Raw genomic sequence first — 20,089 nt, 5'->3', positions numbered from 1 at the left:
AATAGAATCCAATCTGGTCTGAGCACAGAGATTTCCTCAGCCCAGTTCATCCCACACCTACGTCTCTTTTCCTGATCCCCAGATCCCAGTCCTGCACTGAACACTATCATGTTTTCTCTCTCCCTTTGCTGCACAGCCCGTCCATCAGCACCATATGGGTTTGTTCTTCTCAGCTGTGGGAAGACTGACATGACCATCGGCTGGAAACCCCCGAAGCGCAAAGGAGGGACAAAGATTCTGGGTTATTTCCTCGATCAGCACGATCCATCTGAACAAGACTGGCACGAAGTCAATATCCAGCCAATTCCTCAACGGGTTTACACGGTATTCACTTCAGATACAACACTGATCTGCTTTAGGCATAGTGGGAACTGTGGTTATAACAAGGGTTGAGCTGGTTTTCCTCTATACTTTGTCTAGTCTCCAGCTCTCTTCCCACCCTCACAGGACCACGACCATGCAAGGCTGTACTAGTAATCTCTTTGCACTTCTGAACCCAAAGGTCAGCAACCTCGAGGAAGGTCACCTGTACGAATTCCGTGTCTGTGCAGTAAACATGGCTGGTGTTGGGGAAGTATCTGAGCCCAGCGACTTGTTCAGATGTGAGGAATGGACAATGCCAGAACCAGGTACCTCTCATGCAAAAGACACTGCCAGAAACATGTCACCAGGTATACGGGCTACCTCCTTACTCTTCTGTGAACCCAAGGGACTTCTGAAAACTACATGTCTGCATAAGGGTGGCTCCCAGTGCAGAGAAGCACACAAACACACACCTCTAAGGAAGCTCTGATTCAGATGCAGGCTATTCTGCATTACACAGATACAGCACTCAGGTATTTCTAATAGTATTTCCAGAGGATGAAGAATCTGGATCTAATATCTTAATGACTTTGAATATCACACCAAAGCAAATAACATTAACCCAGCTGATGCATACTTTTTTCTAGAACTTACCTCTGCAGTCAATTATCACAGTAAGAATCCCCTGTGGACCCACTCTTCAATTATTATCTTAAACCCCTCTGCTATAATGTCCTGGTTTGGGTCAGGATGGAGTTAACTTCGTTTGTAGCAGCGGATGGGATGCTGTGTTTGAGAGCTGAAATGAAAGCAGTGCTGATAACACCCTGATGGTTTTAGTTGAGTCAAGCAGTCAAGGACTTTCTCAGATCTTCTTGGTTTTGGGGTTGTTATTTGCCCCTTCCTTTTCCCTTCCCTTGCCTCACCCCCCCCCCCCCCCCTTCCCCTGCTCTTTTCCTTTAAGGAGCAGGCAGCTGTGTGGATCTCGGCTCTCAGCCGGGTAAACCCACCACAGTTGCAATCTCAAGTTCAACCATCGCATCCTTCACTGTCCGTGCCTGACAGCACACCTTTCTGTGACAGGCCCTCCTTACGATGTGAAGTGCACTGAAGTAAGAGACTCCTCTCTGAAGCTACACTGGGAAGCACCACTGTACACAGGAGCAGGTCCAGTTACAGGGTATTATGTAGATGTGTGTGAAGAAGGGTCAGAGGAATGGAAACAAATAAATAAACAGCCCATAGCCAGCACCCATATGAAGGTCTGTATATACACTTAGTATCCAACTGCTGCTTCTCATTTAGGCTTACAGTAATTGCTGCCATTGTTTCCTGCAGGTTTCAGATCTGGAGACAGGGAAATGCTATATTTTCCGGGTAAGAGCACTGAACAAGGCTGGAATTGGACCCCCATCGCTCCCCTCAGATCCTGTGGTGGCTAAAACCAAACCTGGTATGAAACGGGAAATGATGAGATTGGGAAGTTGGGAAATAGGAGGATGATTCCAGTAAAAAAACTGCTTTGTGAAACACCAGCTACAGGCTTCATAGCAAGAAGGAACCTCAGCCAATATAAAGATTAGCAAATCAAACTTCCCAAATGTATTTACTCTGCCTGTACAGTCAGCTTTTCTTTTTATTTTCCCCCAGTAAGCTAAGCCCTGCTGTGTTTTGGTAAAGGAATGCTTTGTGGTATTCTGCCCTTCCAGGCACAAATGAAATTGAACTTGGGGTTGATGAAGAGGGTTTCATTTATATGGCTTTTGAAGCTCCTGAAAAAAATGACTCCTCTGAATTTATCTGGTCAAAGGACTACGAGGGACCACCAGATGCTGACAGAGTTCAGGTTGAAGAGAAAGGCAATAAGTGAGTATATAACACACACTGGGAAAGTGAATTGGGCACTGTCAAATAAAGAACACATTAAACACTGAGAAAAATGTGAAGCCAGATGTTTCCTTCCAGTACTGAGGTGAAATACATAAACACAACTGAACTGCAAGTCTCTGTACCTGCTTCTCAGGTCTGGTGTCCCTGAAAGGGGCATTCAGTGCAATCTTCAGGTCACAAAAGGGAACCATCACCTCTCACAGTACTAATGTTTCTGACTTGCTCCTCAGTGTAATGACAGAGAACTATATTTGATGCTCCAGATGTATCAAATGTTTACACTTATTTGTTTGTTTATTTATTTCTAAGATCTAAGCTTATACTGAAAGACCCATCAGAAAAGGATCTGGGTATATATTCAGTGGAGGTCACAGACGTGGATGATGATATCTCTGCCAGCTGCACTTTGACAAAAGAAGGTAAAATCTAATAACTGACAACAAAAATCTAATGTGCTATAATCTTCTAATATTAGATATTTAGAGGAAAGTTTCTTGTAGAGGAATAGTAAGCGATAATGACAGTGGCATCACTGGAAAGATGCTTCCCATTCCTTGAAGGCTCAAGGGCAGTTTCCTTTACCATCCCCTAAGAAAAGATTCCATGCTTCTGGAAGGTCATTTTTCCATCACAGTTCAGATTTCACACACAGCTACACCATCACAGTGACTTAAAAATGCTTTTAACATGTTTCTTGAATTGATACAGACAATATTCTATTCAGACATTTCCACAACCTTTTCTAGTCCTCCCCACTATTGAACATTTTATACTTAATGTCTTCTTCTTGACATAAATAAAGCTCATTAACAAATTAAACTAAACAAAGACAATGAATTCATTTTGCCCTAGTTTTACTAATTTAATTACTTGTTTATTCTCTGCATTTCAGATCTGGACAAGTTACTGAAACGTAGCCATGAAATCAGGAACCCATGTAAGCTGAACCAGTAAGAATCTACATATATATATAAATATATATATATATGGATGGTGGTAGCTTCTTACTATATATAAATACACACACACACACTCTGAACCCTGAGAGAACCCTGGCAGAACCCTGGCTGATCCACATTCTTTGGTTTGCCTATGAAATCCCCTCTGTGGTTCTCTCTGTTTTCCAGTGATCAAGCTGATATCTGGGTGGAACGTTGATGTTCTGGAGAAAGGAGAAGTGCGGCTGTGGTTGGAGGTTGAAAAGCTGTCACCAAATGCAGAGCTGCATTTAATCTTCAATGACAAGGAGCTTACAAGTACTCCAGTACGTTTTGGTTTGCTTTGAATTCTGACCAACTTTCCCGCAGCTGAACAGGGAGACAGAGCAAGTTCCCAGCTGTCTAAATCCCCTTCAGCTATTTTGATGTGAGTTTTTGAAAAGCCATGGGCTTGGTTTCCCAGTGTGCATGAACAGAAAGCCAACAGTCTGATTCTCAAGCTGCTCAGCCCTAGTATCAAGCAAGGGTGCAGCACCCACACTGTTGGTTCGAGATGCTGTAATATTCCTCTGTGTTGCAGCCAACAAAACTTTCAGTGGTGACACTCAGAGAAGGTCCCCTCCTTATCCAGGTTTCCTGCTATCCCCCGCCTCCCGTGGGGCTGCCACTGACAATCTTGCTGCAGCAGACACTTGCCTTTTAGAAGGGAATTTCATGACATCAAACCTCAGCCGTGTGTAATTCATGGGATAGTACAAACACAAGGTGCAGGACAGAGAGCTTTGTCTTGGCTGGACAAACCCGACTCATTTCAGTGGATGCTAAAGAAACACCATCTCTAACAATGAGAGGGGCTATTTTTCTTCTGCTTTACTGAGCAAAGCTGCAAGCTTTTCACTCCATCTCTCTGAACTGAGTATGGATAAATCCCATGAATTCTAAGGGCGGATGAAAGTGATTTATTTCTCAGTCTGAGGCACTGGAAATAACACTCCATCACACATTACAGTGCTCCCCCACCTCCTGATACATTTAAAAACATTCTAGCCCCTTCTTTGTCTTCCCCTATCAAGTTAATATTATAACATTTTAAAAGTATTTGGAATGACAGGACCAGAGGGGAGAACAGTTGAGAGTGAAGAACAAAGTAAATCATTCCCTTGTCAGTTAAATGCAGCGTAGGGATGCCAAGATAACAAAGAGAACAGATATAACAGAGGGACAGGGAAAGGCCAGAGCATTTCAGAGCTTTTATTGTGATGTGGGGGATTTTTAAAGCAATGTGTACCAAATATATTGAAGGCTTTGTCTATTCTAAGAGCTGTCTTTTTTACACTGGAGACCTGACACAGTTACCCACGATTACAAAGTGTTTGTCAAGCTCTTTGTAAGGATAATATTTGCCCAGAGCAAACACGGCAGTAAGGTGTAATGAGGTATTTATGGTCAAGCGTCTGGCAAGTTTCGGGGTGGATGTGTAACAGGTTCAGTAGTGCCTGCATGATGTCAAGAGGGTGGCAATATTACTCATCGCTGCCCAAATATGCATTTACATGCCACAGAGGTGTAATTAAGGGCAATGCTTCTATTATACTAAAACTCATACAGGTTCTGGTAGGCTGAGAAGTCTGTAATATCCCACAAGAAAAAATGTCTTGTGTTATGTGGGGTTTTTTTTCTGGGAGAAAAGTTCTATTGTCAGCAGTTTTACTTCACCTCCATATGGAAACAATTAATAGATGAAGCCAGAATATGGAATATCAGACTGCGTTGGCTTCATTACTCCTGTGAGCTGAGGGAAGTACACAAGGATACATATATAAGGACTGTAATCCCCGAGTGTTGCAGAAGATACTGTGCCTTGGAACAGCTCTGCTGTGGAAAACCTATTCAGTGGAAAACCTCTTCAGTTTATCCTATTTCCTTTGTTTTACACAGACACATAAGATAAACTTTGTCAAAGGAAAAGGTCTCGTGGAACTGATAATCCAGGATTTCTGTGATGACGATAAAGGGGTGTACACAGCCCAGCTGCAAGATGGAAAAGCTAAAAATCAATTCACCCTTGTTCTTGTGGACGAGTGTAAGTGGAAATTCAGGATCAAATATAGACTGCCATGCTCAGTGGAAAGTTCTCTAGGCACTTAAGGCCCCAAAGTATTTCCAAAGCTATAACAGCACGCTGGGAATGGAGAGAACAAATATTTATTTTAGCACACATTTAAAGTCCAGGAATCATGTAAGAAATAATCTGAATTTCTCTTTAACATAAAGTGAAGCTTTTGGTCTTATAAATAGGGTCCCTGACGATAGGAATGCTCTGCTAAAACAAAATATCCAGTGGAATGCTTAGCTAGGGTTTTTTCAAATGTTTTACATATTCTCTTGCTATGGCAAACTGTCTGTGTCTTGGCAGGAAACTGCATGGCATGTTATTACATGTACTTATTTATCTCAGGACAGGATCAGGTTTAAAATTCAGTGTGTTGAACAGCTGGGTAGTTGCATTAAACTGGAGGAAGGAAACCAGTATTAACTGTACTCAAGGCGAAGTCCAAGCCCAACAAAGCAAGCTCAACATGCCATATATAGGGTCCTTGTATATGCTGGTGCAGAGACTTCTTTTAATGAATTAAACCCAGAAAGTAACAAGATTCTCATTCAAGTGCTTCCTTGTAGAGTATCTATGACTACTTCTCACTTCTTACAGTTTGTTTCCTAGTGACACTCTAAAGCTGCCAAACCTTCTGAATGGGAATTGTCTAAGAAATGTCAGGTCTGTCTGACCCCATAGCCACGGAGGGGGACACGGTTTGACAGAGGGATTCTGCTGAGTGCAGGATATAAAATAAGTCAGATGAAGTGTGCTTTGAAAGGGCCCATTTTTCCTTACTGAAGATGAAGGAAGTGGAGGTAACTGCAGTTACATTCTCTGCTCTCTGCTGCCTTCTGTGTTTTTTGCTTTTTAAACATTTCCATTTCAGGGTTGTTAGCTAACCCACCCATTTCATTCCCTAATGCACAACGGTCAGGTCTTCAAAGACTGTCTGTTCTAATGAAAACAAATGCCAGGTTCTGAGCAACCAGTGCCATGAGAGAATGATGGCACAAATGTGTGGAGGGTTGTCAGTGAGGACCAGGAGTAACTCCTGCACTACAGATGGCTGATAAACAAGTATCACAGCTCTAATGGTAATAATGTTGTGATCAGAAATGTCTAATGTGGTACAACTGAGAAACAGTAAGGGGGGTTCTTGCCTTTGACCACTGCTGTTCTCACAGGTTTTGCTAAACTTGCAGAGGAGGCTGATGCAAAGCGGAGAGCATGGAAGAAGAAGCAGGGTAAGAGAAGCTGAAGGTTAATAATGATTTGCCAGAACTATGCCAGCAGGATGGCAGAAACTGAGCAAGGTTATCTCACTGCATGCCCCAAATACTTTCCTTTATTTAAAGAGTGTTATTTAATCTGATTACTACAGTAGGAGAAGATTCCTCATTTCAAGATACTCTGCCTGCTCTTAAAAATCAAAATAACCTATTTAAATAGCTCTAGCCATGCTAGCCACAGTCCTCAGTAGAGAGATTCTGCATGAGTGTTGGAGCACGGATCATGGAATTCTGAAAGGTGTCCAACCTCAATATATACCATGTCATTAAGAGCCACACACTTTCCCCGTAGAAAACAGGATTTTCTAAGGAAGTTTAAAAAGAGACATGCATTCCACTTCCATTTTATCCCCTATTTTACATTCACAAAAAAGGAAGCTTATAAAACAGTTTCAGAGAAAAAATACAATTGGAAAAGGAGTTAATAACCACTGTGATACCACTGTCCAGTCTCCTGTCCTCAGAGATGCTTAGTATAAGGTGAAAGTACACAGAAAGTAATCTGTCCCCCAATTCATCCTCCCAGAATCAGGAAGAAAATCAGAGAATATATAGCTGTTCTGTTCTAATGTAACTCCCCTGGGAAATAATCTACCCACTCCCACACTGAGCAGAGGCACCACCAGGCAGCATCACCACCTACACTTTAGGATAAGATTCCTCAGCAAAGATATTGTACCCAAGGACATTACATGCACTGAAGTGCAGTGCCTCTTGCACGCCGAGCCCCGCAGCGTTCCCCACAGCCCCACTCACCACCAGATGGAAGCCTTTCCATGCCGACACTGGGGAGCTGCCCACGTGCAGCACAAGATGGGTCTTTTCTTTTACAGGTCCTCATTTTATTGAGAATTTGAACTGGAAGGTTACTGAAAACTGTGAGGTAGTCCTTACCTGCAAGGTACGTACAGCTGTGTGGTAACTGCATGGTCTGAATTCCTTCAGCATGAAGTTTTACATGTGAATTTTAAGGGAAGGGTATGGACAGAGCTCAACCAAAGGCTTAGCTGCAGACCAGGGAAAGGTAAGGAAGTTTCTAAGATTCTGGGGCAATCCTCTAATGCAAATGATGTTTCATATTAGAAAGGCAACTAGACATCCAGCAGTAAAGTGCACTCGGAACCCTGACTTCTAAATGTTGACTTCAAACAGGCAACGAACCTGAGGAAGGACACCAGCTTCCAGTGGTTCTTCAACAAGAAAGCCCGAGCAGGTGGTGTGTTCGATCCACAGACTGGGATAGGAACTCTTCGTATTAAAAAGGTGAAAAATATCAAACGACACAGGGGCGTAAAATGAAAAACATATGGGGTGATCTTATTAATATTCCATGTGCGCTTTGGGTAATACCCACTCAGCGAAAGGAACTGAAGGTACAAAAGAAGAAGCGATTTAACTGATCGTCAGCTCGATCTGCATGAGAAGGAAGGCATTGTTAGCAGGGAGTGCCTGGTGAAAGGTTAACGTGTCCTCAGTGGCTAAAAAGAAAAGTGCCCAATCTGTCCTGCCACATTCCATGGGGGGGTGGGGGGGGGGAGAGGCAAAGCTCAGCTTTCTCCGCTTCTCTAAATCCTACCCTTTTACATGAGATGTGGAATTACAGCTGGGGATGGGGTGGGTTTGGGGGTTGTCTTTTTAAAAAAATATATATTATACATGTACCTGTGTGTTTTCTAGATAACCAAAGCAGATGAGGGTCAATACAAAGCTCTTGTTTCAGATGACCGAGGAGAGGACTATACCCAACTAGATCTCACAAAAGGAGGTAAGAAAACCTTGTATTAGGCAATAAAACACATTCACACCTCTGCCTGGGATTAATTTTGGATTTAAAAACAAATTTCATCATTTTCTACCACGCTGGTAATTATTATAGTGCATACATGCTTTTATAGGTATTAAAACCTGCATAAAATAATTGGTCAAATTAAAGAATTTCCTGATCTACTACAGCACACACACATGTCTGTCTGTTTTTATACATATATATACACATGCTTGTCGTTTAAAAAATCACATTTCATGTGAGACTGGAGTCATAAAATGCTTTATGAAAGAACACTCTCATTCTGCAAGAGTTACACAGAGCCCAGTGAACAGAAAAGAATTCTCCTTTGTGTTTGATCTCCAGAGCATACTGTCCATACTGTGCTTCATCTGGTAATCCACACACAACTTTTCACTCCTGGAAGATCATCCAGTCCTCCAAAGAAAGCACCAGGAGAATAAATTCCCATTTCTACTCTGCATCCCCCACCAGTCAAAAAACCCTCGAGGCTGAATGACAATGACAGAATAGTTATTAAAGACAACATCAAGTGGAAAAACAATGGCATGTTCCTACAGATTCCTGCCTCACTTTTCAGGGTTCTGAATATGCTCTGGAAATTGAACAATAAACATGTGGTTCTGACATTCTAATGTCACTTATATAAATACTCATTTATCAAGCTGTGGCCATATTATAAATTCTGTCAAGCACCACAGTTAAAAGCTCGATGATGTTTCACTCACTTCAACTCAGCATCGCCCAGAAGATTCTGCTTCCCAAGATTAAATCCTACCCTGACATCTGGAATCTATCATTTAAACCTGATACATAAACCTGCTCTCTGGGAGGCAGTCTGTTGCACACGTTGAGTGCTAAGGAAGATAGAAGCACCTAAATATAGTAAGAAATGCCCAGCATCTAAAAATAAATGAGTCAGTGGCAAAAACCCCATTCTGAGCAAGATTTGCAACAAAAAAAGACAAGGAATAACTATTAGATATATAAAAAATACATCCTAAACATCGTGAAATTAAGTTGGTAGGTCAGACGTGCTCGATACAGGATTTATAGACACGTAAATCTTTGTGTCTTGCAGCCTTTGAAGACCTGCTGAAGGAGCTGTGCAAGATCAGTGGTATGTCACTCTCATCAGCTGACACCTTGATAATGGAAGGGAGAAAGGTGGGGTGCCCCAGTCCCAGCACACTGCCCAGGAGCTGTGTCTGGGTTTGAATCAAGAGGTCAATATGATACCACCCATTTACTAACCTTTTAGTGTTAGAAGCACCTTTGAACTGCCAGTTGGAGGATGATCAATAAATAAACCCAGGGACATTAAACCCTCTGACCTTTACATGCTGGCAGCCTACTCCTGGTCACAGCCCTTGTTCTGTGAGTTTGGGCAGGCTGTATTGTTCCTGTCTATGAGATGTGCATTCCAGACCCAAGTCTCTAGAAGAGATGCTGGCATTGCTGGCTAAAAGATCCAGGGTCTTCAAGAGGTAGAATAACATCCAGCTTTCAGCTAGCTGCCTTCTCCAGAGACAAGTGTTAACAGGTGGCTTAGGATTTTGCTACAGCACGTGTACATTTGTGCCTTCCTGAACATCCTTCTCAGTTTCAGTCTTTTATTTACACTACCAGCTCTTTCTGCTACACCTCTGAAAATCCAGCCTACTGACGAGGGCATCAAAATCTACACAGATGTGACGTACTACACAGACTACATGAAAACAACCTGGTACCACAAGTAAGTCACAGAATCACTAGTAAGTCATAGAATCACAGAAGTCCCCAAAAGATATTTGCAAGACTTATGGAGTACTTATGGAGTACTCATGGAGTACTTATGGAGTACTGTTGCTTGTTCATCATCAAGATTAAACACGTTGAGCCTGTAGCTTTTTAAGGCAATGGTAGACTTGTCTGTGTCAGGGCTGAAAAACACGATTCACTCTGCATCCTGAAACATCTCTAGCAATTCAGAGTAAGCAGTCACGTTACTTTTATCTCAGCACTGCAGAAATGTTTGTAAGTGATCATCTTTACTAATGATGCTTTGAAAGGCTCTGCTCAGTTACCACCACCTTGGTTACAGCCAGGAAAGGAAGTTGTTCTTTTCAAATCCTTTATTTCTACTACTCTGTGCTTCCCTAAACCACTCCATTCCTGCACTCTGAATAACAAATATTCCCAAACATTGTAAAATTATTTCCATGCATTAGCCTCCCAATGTCTTCATAAAATAGTGTTTTATTGGATACCACCTACACACATATATAAGGAGGCCAATTTTTAATAACATTTAAGGGCTGAATGCTTACAGATATTTAACATCTAAATCCTATTTAATCTCCTAAATAAGAACTAAGAGGTCTTTTACAGAGTTTGCAGAGCTTTGGCAAACTGCCTAAAAGCCCAGCTAGATACCCCATGAGATTCTCAAAAGTGACTGAGCTCCATGAAATTAACAGTGAGGTCCTGCCTCCCACTCTAACCAGAGCAAACCTAAAAAAGCCAGTGGTGTGATTTATACAGCTCTGCTGAATACTACTGGAATGATATCATTTGTTTTCTTAGGGAGAAACAACTGGAAAGCCGTGACAGAATGAAAGCTGGGAGCACAATGAATCAGATCTGGCTTCACATACTGAACCCAACAGATGCAGATAAGGGAAAATACACCCTGGAGTTATTTGATGGGAACAGCTCTCACAAACTGTCGACTGACTTGTCTGGACAAGGTAAGCTGAGTCACACAAACCATCACAGGAATGAGATATGCCCGAGCTGCTTTCCAAGATTCCTTCAAATCGTGGACACTGACTCTCCTCTCCCTTGGCTGAGCTGCAGCTATGAAATTGGGATAAGGAGGGTCAGTGAAGTGCCCACAGAAGTCAGAGGAAACTCAGGGAGAGAAGCACAAGGTTGAAAGGGTTGAAGTCTTTAGGGAGCCTTGCTGACCAAGGAGAGCGGGTGAGAGGGAGGGCAGCTGCTCCTGGGATGTGTCTGACTCCTCCATAAACCAACAGAGCTTGGAAGGGTCACACTGGAAAAGAGAAAATGGCTTCAGATTTACAAGGATTTGTCCAAACTGGAAAAAGTTGGATTGGTTGGGTTTTTTTTTCCTCCTCTGGACTTATCTTTGGAAAGGGAGTATTAGATCCCACTTATTTCACTAGTATATAGATTCATATTTCCTTCAGGCAGATACAGGTACTGTCTAGATAGAATTATACATCTCATTGCACACAAACACCTGTAATTTCAACACTGATGCATTATGTTAAATCTGCTCAGTGAAATGAAATAAACAGCAACTTTCCCTAAAACCTTCTCATTCCTCACAGCCTTTGAAGATGCCCTGGCTGAGCACAGAAGGCTAAAGTAAGTTCCTGCCTAAATATTTTCACAGTTAAATCTAGTTTGAGTGTCATATACTCTACTGAGAATACAATGCCTAATAAATAAATTCACTATAATTTTCTCTCTCTCACTTTCAGGGAAGCAGCAGTAGCAGAAAAGTGTAAGTAAATTAATTTTCTTCCTTCTGTGAAACAGAGCCAAGTGGTATGCTGATAAGTAAAACTAAAAGTTCATATTTATTCACTCCTAGGTCGTGCCAGAGTTGTTCAAGGTCTGCCAGATGTTGCCACCATCATGGAGGACAAGGTAATATTGAGTAACTGTTCGAATAATCAGCCTTGCACAGACACAGAAGAATAACTGAAGGGCAGAAAACTACTTGTTTTCTCCTCTTCTTCCCAGCAGCTTTTCAGAGCTGCTGTAATTGCCTGGGGTGTGAAGTGGTACCCTCCACACCACTTCTATCAGCCCCCTCTATTGCTGGTGGTGCTTCCAAACACGTGTGTGCTTCTGCACATACAGGAGCTCTCTGTGGCACTGTCTCTTCTTGCAGGTTACTGCTTCCTAGGTCTGTTTCATAGACCAGATCCTTTTTGTTGTCTTCCTTTTTATCAGAATAGACTAAAGCCTGGAAGTGGTGGCTCTGATTTTCCTGTCATATAACCTTGCTGCTTATAATTCTGAGTCACGTTCCCTTTTACTCATACAGAATAAAAATCCTGTAAAGTAATTGCAAATTCACCATGTGCTTATTTAGGTGTCACTTTACAGTCTAAGAAAGCTATAAAAAGACAGCAGCACAAACATGAGTCAGGCCCAGTGAATTTATTACATTTAATCCTGATTGTATTGGAGGATATAAAGTAAAGGAGTGGTCGGTCCTGGATTCTCACCTATTGAAAATCTAAGAGAATTGATTTTTGTTTTTCTTAATTTCTCAGCACTTGAATATCCTTGCTCCTTTGTACCTTCATAATCTCTTTGTTCTCTGTTTTACAACAGACCCTGTGTTTAACTTGCTGTGTGTCTGGAGAGCCTTACCCGGAAATCACTTGGTTCAAAAACGAGAAGGTTATCGTCTTTAAAGATCGTTACAGGATGGATGTGAAGGGGTCGGTGGTTACAATTACCATAGAGAAAGTCTGCAATGAGGACACAGGGAAATACAGCATCTATGTCAAGAATAAGTATGGGTCTGAAACAGGACAGGTTACTATCAGCGTCTACAAGCACGGAGATATACCGATAGGACTGGAAGAAGAGCAAGTGCCCACTGGGGGCATAAGTAAAAAAACTTAAGTGAATTAGTCGATTACATCACATTTAATTCAAAAGGATTTAAACTCCTTTGGATTCCTTGCAGTGTCTCTGCCCTAAAATTCAGGCTGGTGTCTCAGTTTTATTTTAGTATTACTGTAGGATTTTCATTTGGGTAGTTGTTAGCAAACAACTCGTGTGCATCTGTGTCTGCACGTTCACCTTACAGAGAAGCTCTTCCCTAGTGGATCTGTGTGGGAGATACCAGAGGATTCACATATGACAACCAGGCTTTCAGGGGAGTTTTTTTGTATTAAATCACTATTACCTGATTCTCTTGTAGCTAACAGATGCTTGTGTGTGTATTATTAAACTTATACTCTTGGTGACACCTCAGCACTGCTGTAGAGTACCATCATCTTGAAATCACTCAGCCTGTGTGGAGGAAGCCAGGAACTGGGACCTTCAGCAGCCTAAGCCCCATGGGAAGAAAACAAGGCAGTGACATTTCCAAGGCTTGGCTCATTACAGAGGAGCAGAGCAGCTGCTGTACAGACACTGACATGCAGTAATAATTGGCATTAATGGGCTGAGTGAACATCTACAGAGCTGGACCCAGATCCTTCCACCCTACCAAACATCTATATTCTTTAGAATTAAAGAGATTTTTAGGTTTATTAGTTATGTCAGATTACTGTGTATGTAGAAAAAGTGTGGCCTCTCAAGTGCTCCAAAGGCATAGCTACAGTCCCAGCTTCTACCAGCAAAACTATGCTAGGGAGAGAGAAAAGTGATTCTATTCCTAAGGCAGCCATCCAGCTAAACACATTTATTTGGCAAAACAGCATCTTCCATTGCTCAAAAAAACTACTATAAACTGTCTGCACAGTGGCAGTATTTTTCCTAGTCATGTGAGGGGCAACATAAACCCTGTACCTCTGACTAAAGGCAATTACATTTCAGACATTACCTAAAACTGAATTGAAATTATATAATGTATTAAAAAGTGAGAGCTCAGCTGATTGTCTAGATTCATCACACATTGAGTAAAGAAAAGCAGGCGGTTCTGATGGCATCATTAACATTACTATATGGTAGGACAGATGAATCACGCCCTACAGTAACTCCAATGTAAACACGTCACTTTAGGAGCCAGGTGTGTTACACCCCACACATAAATAGGGCTTTATCCACTCTCAGAACCTCATCCTTGCTACTCAGGTATAATCACACACAAATGTAATTGTACAATTGGCTCTTTGTGTGTGAATTTTCCTTAAAATATATATACTGAAAAAAATATTGTGAATTCATAAGAAAAAGTTCAGCGTTTGGTTTTATATTTAAATAGAATATACTGACCAGTGTGGGGTAACAAAAGTTAACTTAGAAAGGTCATCTACCCCTGGGATACAGGCTCTATTTGAATTAAGCAATATAATTGCAAGACATATAATCTAATGAATGTCTTCCAAAATCAACAGTCATGCTTGCACAGACAGCAAGAAATATCACTCAATAACTACCAACGAGGAATTCCTGGTGCACTTAATGACAAGAAAAATAATACACCCCCATCTGCTTCTTTCATTTCAGTTTCCAAGCACAAAATGTTTCCATGTTTTATTTTACGTTTAATCATCTGTGTATGCAGTGGTAATAAAAAAAATCCCAAACAAACCAACCCAACAAAACTAACTGTATTGAAAACAGCTTTAGATACACATTACTGACATCTGCTGGGTAAAGTCGTAACTGACCATCCCACTCCTACGTGATTTTTCCCTGTCTGCAAATCAATTGGGAGTCCCACAGTTTTGGAAGAAGTAGCTGTGGATTTTATTCCCACCATTCAAAGTCCAGGTGCCCACAGCAGAGAACATGGTGTTAATGAGGAAGTTCCCACTGCAAGACAGTAATTACCTGGCATCAACTGTAAATTGTGACACTTTATCTGAAGAACTCTATCCAAAACACAGAAAATGTATCAAACACAGAAGCTGTGAACACAAGGAAAATAAATTAATCCATGCAACACTACAACTATGAATAACTGTGGGTTAATTCAGTAACCCACAATAAATATAACATCCCAAACCCGCTGGTCAAGGTAAGACATTTTACAAAGCAGAATGAACTAGAGGTTATGATCATTAAGAACAAATAAATGATTAATAATTGTTACTGCATGGTGAATAATTAGCCAGCCATCTCACGATTTGGGCTGGCCTTCCCCTTTCCATAAATAGCATGTGAATGGCCAAGGAGAGTCCTCGCTGTCCTGCTAGCATCACTGCCCTAAGCTGCATTCTAACAACACCCGCCATGGCCTTCAGCGGAACCTGGCAGGTCTATGCTCAAGAGAACTGTGAAGCCTTTCTGAAAGCTCTTGGTAAGTGTCTAGCTGATTCTGAAATCATCTGCTTGGACTGCAATACCCACTTTGCATGACATTTTTAATCACTGTATTTCTATGTTGTTGATTTTTTGGGGGTTTTTTTATGGACGACCAAAATACCCCCACCATGTAAGTCTCATTTGGAAATTAAAGGAAGCTGAATGTCCTACAGATTGGTGTAACCCCCAAATCCCTATCTTAACATGAGTCCCTCACGAAAGAGATGTATCAGAAATTGATTTGTTTGATTAACATGTAACTTTGTAAGTACATTTAACTACAAACAGGTTGTCAGTGATGTACAATTTCCAATGTGCTACTAGTAGTGCAGGCACTTTCTGCAGCTCTAGTGATTAATTCATGTGATAGCTGTCTAGCAATCTGTAAGGAATGGAGTTGGTGGCTATGATGTAGTGCATGCATTATTAAAAATGCAATTAATCCCTTGACAGTCCTGGGAAAACACTCACACTGGGGTTTTTAAATGTATAGAAGAGATGCTCAGTAGAGTAAAACTCAGTTACAATTGAAAAGCCGACTCCTACAGTATGGTGCCTGAACCTGAAGATGATACTCTGAAATCATGCCAGAGACACCCTGATAAGGTAGTTTGAGGTTACTTGCACTGTTGCAGCTCTGTCTAGACAGCCAGCCCCCACCTCCAGCCTCCCCAGAGAAAAGGTGAGGGAAACAGAGTACGACACACAGAGTTTTCTTCAAAGAAATGACATCACATGGCAAGCCCTTACTGAATGAAACAATATATATTCTCACACAAGATTAGTAAATATAGTATCAAAATCCATACAGACCAGATGGAGTGGACCAGTATGGCCCTAGAGGAATCCAAAACAGACTTTGCCTTTTAACTTAGGCATTACTTTCTATTATTGGGTGGTATATTTTGCACCTTTATCAGGGAGTGGGATTTCTTACTCCGTATCAACTCACTACTTTGTAACTGAAAAAGTCCCTTTTTGCCTTTTTCACAGCCTTGTCAGATGACCTCATCAAAGTAGCCAAAGATATTAAGCCTGTTGTTGAAATACAACAGAAAGGAGATGACTTTGTTGTGACATCAAAAACACCCAAGCAGTCTGTAACGAACTCCTTTACCCTTGGAAAAGAGGCTGACATTACTACTATGGATGGCAGAAAGCTAAAGGTAGGACATTTCAGGAGTGGCTGCATCCTTTTCCTTCAGGTTCTGTGGATGAATGAAACTTGCTTGTACCACTTCCATTTGCATTCATTTCTATCACTTCAACAGAAGTGCTTATTCTAACACTTATTAAAATGCTGTGGGCTCCAGTTTAACTTAGCAGGTGTGGTTATTAAGCATTGGTATCATTTATTTCCTATTTATATAGTTCCCTACTCTATAAATTTGAATTCTGAAACCTAAACATTTGTAATCATTTTTAAATCTGCTTCAACAGTGCACTGTGAACATGGTAAATGGGAAGCTTGTGTGCAAGTCAGAAAAATTCTCTCACGAGCAAGAAATTAAAGGAAATGAAATGGTGGAGGTAAGTGCTAGAAAACTATGGCACATGAAGAAAAAAGCCAAAGGAAAAACAAGTTCTCTGTTGCACTCTACCCTCAGTGCAGACTTAAAACCTTAAAAAAAGATCCTGACCCAGAAATTACTTGTAGAATTCCTCAGAGATGCCTAAATCTACATATACAGAATTTTAGTATTTCAAACTAACCACAGTCAGTGGAAAATGCTATTAGTACCCTTTCTTATTCCTGTGCCTTATTAAAACCAACTGCCTTAGATGACTCTCCTCTAAGCATTGCTCATACATTGAATGTATCCTGCTCAACAAACCTTTTCATTAATTACTGCCCTGGGGCCAGTTCTAAGTGCTCAAGTGTGGATGGGTTTAGCTTCTGAGCACCTTGCAGAAAGATGTCTTATGAATTCCTCTAGATGACTACAGCAAGGTTTCCACCCTTAGTTTTATCCATAGAATTGTCTCTGAAAAGACAGTAAAGGCCAAGTCAGACCTGAAAATTCACAATACACTCGTTCCACCTACAATTCTTCAAAGTTCTTTAGTCAGTTCTAAATTGTTTGGCACTGAAAAAGAGCTTTTCTCTATAGAGTTCAGCTCATCAGGCTTCTAAAATGTGTTCTCTTGGGTTAAGGCTACTACAAGAATGACAGCTAACTACGCTGAAGTTATATGGTTTGGACATACTCTTTCCTAAGATTATTTTGAGTATCTCAAACTACTTTTCTAACATGATGTAAGCAAAACACCAGGCAAAAGAACCCATTACTATCTGGGACAGTGTATTTCTATTACAAGAAGCATATCTTTCTTGTAATATGTACAATAACCCTTAAAAGAGACTAAGAAAATGTAGTTGATGATGGCATTTATACTTAGATTTTTTTATCTTCAGAATTAGTTCAGTAAGAAAATTTCCATGGTATGAATATCATACACACATTTATAGGCAGGTTCTGTAACTGTATTTTCTTGTGGAACAAGACAGATTTATACATGCATTCCAGAAAATTCTACACATTTAGCTATATATAGATTTCCTGAAGTCTAAATGAAAGGCAATTTATGCATATTTGTCTTCCACAGACTATGACTTTTGGTGGAGTAACACTTGTCAGAAGAAGCAAAAGAGTTTAAAGACAGATCAACTCCTGTGTAACATCTTTACATAGCTGAAATAAAGTACAGTTCCCACAAGGTGTAATCTTTGTTATTTGGGAAAATAGCACTGAAGAGAATTATGATTTTGGCTCTGGTTTCACACATGCATGACTTCCCATTGTTGACAGACACTGTTTTCCCTGAGTACACTTACAGATCCCTTCTATACTCAAAGTGACACAAGTCTGCCTCCCAGACAACCAAACCCAGACATTAACTGGAACCTTATGATTTATCCTAACAACCCCTAGGAGCAGACACAAGCTGATGTAAACACTTCCTGAATTCCTCCATACTCAGTGAACATATTCAGCTTGAGTTCTTTTGTATAGTAAAGTTTGGTCTTGCACTAAAAACCTGTTATAATCTAGCTAGCAAAGAACAATTACACATTTGTTTGGCTGATCTGCATCACATGTCTGTAACAGAAATAGGAACAGTAATATTTTAACAGCTATTAAGTATTTAACAGTCGTAAACAATTACAAAGGAATAACTGGCATGGCCACTCCAACTGAAGTGCACCAGAGTACAATTCAACAAGGGCAAAGGGAATAAAACATTCCTCCAGTTTGCAACGTCCTCCCAATACCTGCCTGTCACAGATCAAGTTTGTGGAGCTCAAATACAATGTTCAGATTACATGTGTCTGACACGTAAAAACTGCCCAGGATCCAGGTCTATAGCCATTTCTCTGTTCATGTCTGATTAGATCCTACAATTATAGGATCAATTTTCATGCTTATTCAAGTCACTGCAGATTTGTAAGAAACAGGTGATCCTGCTCGGGCCAGGGGGTTGGACTAGCTGATCTTTCGAGGTCCCTTCCAACCCCTAACAATCTGTGATTCTGTGGGTGTAAAACCTCCATGAAAACAAAGCTGACTGACCAATTATACCATTTAAAATCCTCATGAGGATGTGTGTTTCCAATTAGGAGTGCTGAGTCTACATCTTCCTATGCTAGGATAAGAACTAGATATGCTAGGATTTGTCAGGGGGGCAGTTGTGTTTCAGTTAATAACACTTGAGAAGCAATCTAAGAGCATTCTTATTCTGGGATAAGGTTTTCCTCCTGGGGAGTTTTACTGGTGAAACCTTGCAGGGTATCACCGTGTTCATTTTGCTTTCCAGGCAGTTTTAATGCTAAGGACACTTCTGCAGACTAAATAAAAGTCCATGTAAGTCACACATAAATAAGGTCAACGGAACAGAAACCAAGACACTGGTAAAGCTCAGGAAGAAGGCTGCTTTAAATCACTGCTGCTGGAACATGCCATATAAGCGCCTGAAACGCTTCTGTTTGGAAGTTGCTGGGAAACGGCTGCTAACTGCACAAGGAAACACCACAAAACACAGCGTAGTTTTCCAGTAATAAATTTGCAGTCTTCAACAGCCAAGTGCTGTGTCTGTACATTGCACAAGGGTTGAGGCACTTGGAATTGTGATAAAGTGATTATTGCCTTCCGATACACTGTGACATAAAAGGGGGTGGATGTTAAAGCAAAATGCATATGCATTTGGTTGCCTTTAAAAGGAACATCAAGGGCTTATTTTGGTTCAGTGACTACTCAAATACTCCCAGCTCACTTGACACAATCTGCTCTGCAAACTCACTCCTTCCTCAGGCCTTATCAAAGTTCAGCCTCAATACATGACACCTGGTATACAAAGGGGGTTTAAGTTGGAGACTGTAGATACACATACTAAAACCACACTGGCTGTATACAGGACTTAAACTTAGAACATTTTCATTTGAAAGCACTAAAAAATCTTAAAAGAATACTTCACCTTACTTGGCACTCACAGGGATTTTGTGTTTCTGACAGCCAGGCCAATCCTTTCAGTCCAACGGCACCATCCTCCTGCCACAGGACATCTCAGATGTAGAGGAAATACTCAGTGCAGTCCTTACGTGAATTACTCAAAATCTGGTGGATTTTGATCAGATTGTGGGCCTTGCCTTGTTGCCCAAAGGAATCGATCAAACAGTACTGGATCCACTCTTCCACAAACCCAAGTGGATGTCTCTGCAAAGGACTTCATGAGACTAGTTATAATCTTTTGATCTTTCTCAGAACTATTTGCTCCCAATTAA

General features: G+C 41.0%; 2 protein-coding genes across 2 annotated transcripts in view; both read left to right on the top strand.

Moving 5' to 3' along the window:
- MYOM3 (myomesin 3) overlaps positions 1–13,245 on the top strand; it is a 28,694-nt gene extending 15,449 nt beyond the window's left edge. Inside the window, exons 18-37 of the mRNA XM_084274267.1 lie at positions 137–324; positions 503–629; positions 1,387–1,565; positions 1,642–1,756; positions 2,013–2,169; positions 2,503–2,612; positions 3,086–3,130; positions 3,321–3,457; positions 5,070–5,214; positions 6,414–6,473; positions 7,352–7,419; positions 7,671–7,781; positions 8,196–8,283; positions 9,386–9,424; positions 9,934–10,039; positions 10,870–11,033; positions 11,640–11,676; positions 11,793–11,815; positions 11,906–11,961; positions 12,658–13,245. Coding sequence (XP_084130393.1) covers positions 137–324; positions 503–629; positions 1,387–1,565; positions 1,642–1,756; positions 2,013–2,169; positions 2,503–2,612; positions 3,086–3,130; positions 3,321–3,457; positions 5,070–5,214; positions 6,414–6,473; positions 7,352–7,419; positions 7,671–7,781; positions 8,196–8,283; positions 9,386–9,424; positions 9,934–10,039; positions 10,870–11,033; positions 11,640–11,676; positions 11,793–11,815; positions 11,906–11,961; positions 12,658–12,954 — 2,252 coding nt within the window. The 3' untranslated portion in view covers positions 12,955–13,245. The remainder of the gene's footprint in view (positions 1–136; positions 325–502; positions 630–1,386; positions 1,566–1,641; positions 1,757–2,012; positions 2,170–2,502; positions 2,613–3,085; positions 3,131–3,320; positions 3,458–5,069; positions 5,215–6,413; positions 6,474–7,351; positions 7,420–7,670; positions 7,782–8,195; positions 8,284–9,385; positions 9,425–9,933; positions 10,040–10,869; positions 11,034–11,639; positions 11,677–11,792; positions 11,816–11,905; positions 11,962–12,657) is intronic.
- A 1,907-nt stretch (positions 13,246–15,152) lies between these two features.
- Positions 15,153–18,027, top strand: LOC311200094 (fatty acid-binding protein, liver). Its single transcript, XM_084274262.1, has 4 exons — positions 15,153–15,304; positions 16,303–16,475; positions 16,750–16,839; positions 17,917–18,027. The coding sequence occupies exons 1-4, from the start codon at positions 15,169–15,171 to the stop codon at positions 17,965–17,967; spliced, it is 450 nt and encodes a 149-aa protein (XP_084130388.1). The 5' UTR covers positions 15,153–15,168; the 3' UTR covers positions 17,968–18,027.
- Positions 18,028–20,089: the final 2,062 nt, after the last annotated feature.

Source organism: Gallinula chloropus (genome assembly GCF_964237585.1).
Source record: "Gallinula chloropus genome assembly, chromosome: 22".
Taxonomy (NCBI): Eukaryota; Metazoa; Chordata; class Aves; order Gruiformes; family Rallidae; genus Gallinula; species Gallinula chloropus.
Note: the sequence above shows the minus strand (reverse complement) of the source record. Positions and strands in the feature narration are given on the sequence as shown.

What these genes read in the sequence shown, in the direction of transcription:
- LOC311200094 (XM_084274262.1), top strand. Translation starts at nt 15,169, where the DNA reads ATGGCCAAGGAGAGTCCTCGCTGTCCTGCTAGCATCACTGCCCTAAGC. An exon ending in AGCCTTTCTGAAAGCTCTTG is followed by an intron (nt 15,305 to 16,302) that starts GTAAGTGTCTAG and finishes CCTTTTTCACAG; the next exon opens with CCTTGTCAGATGACCTCATC. An exon ending in AAGGAAATGAAATGGTGGAG is followed by an intron (nt 16,840 to 17,916) that starts GTAAGTGCTAGA and finishes TGTCTTCCACAG; the next exon opens with ACTATGACTTTTGGTGGAGT.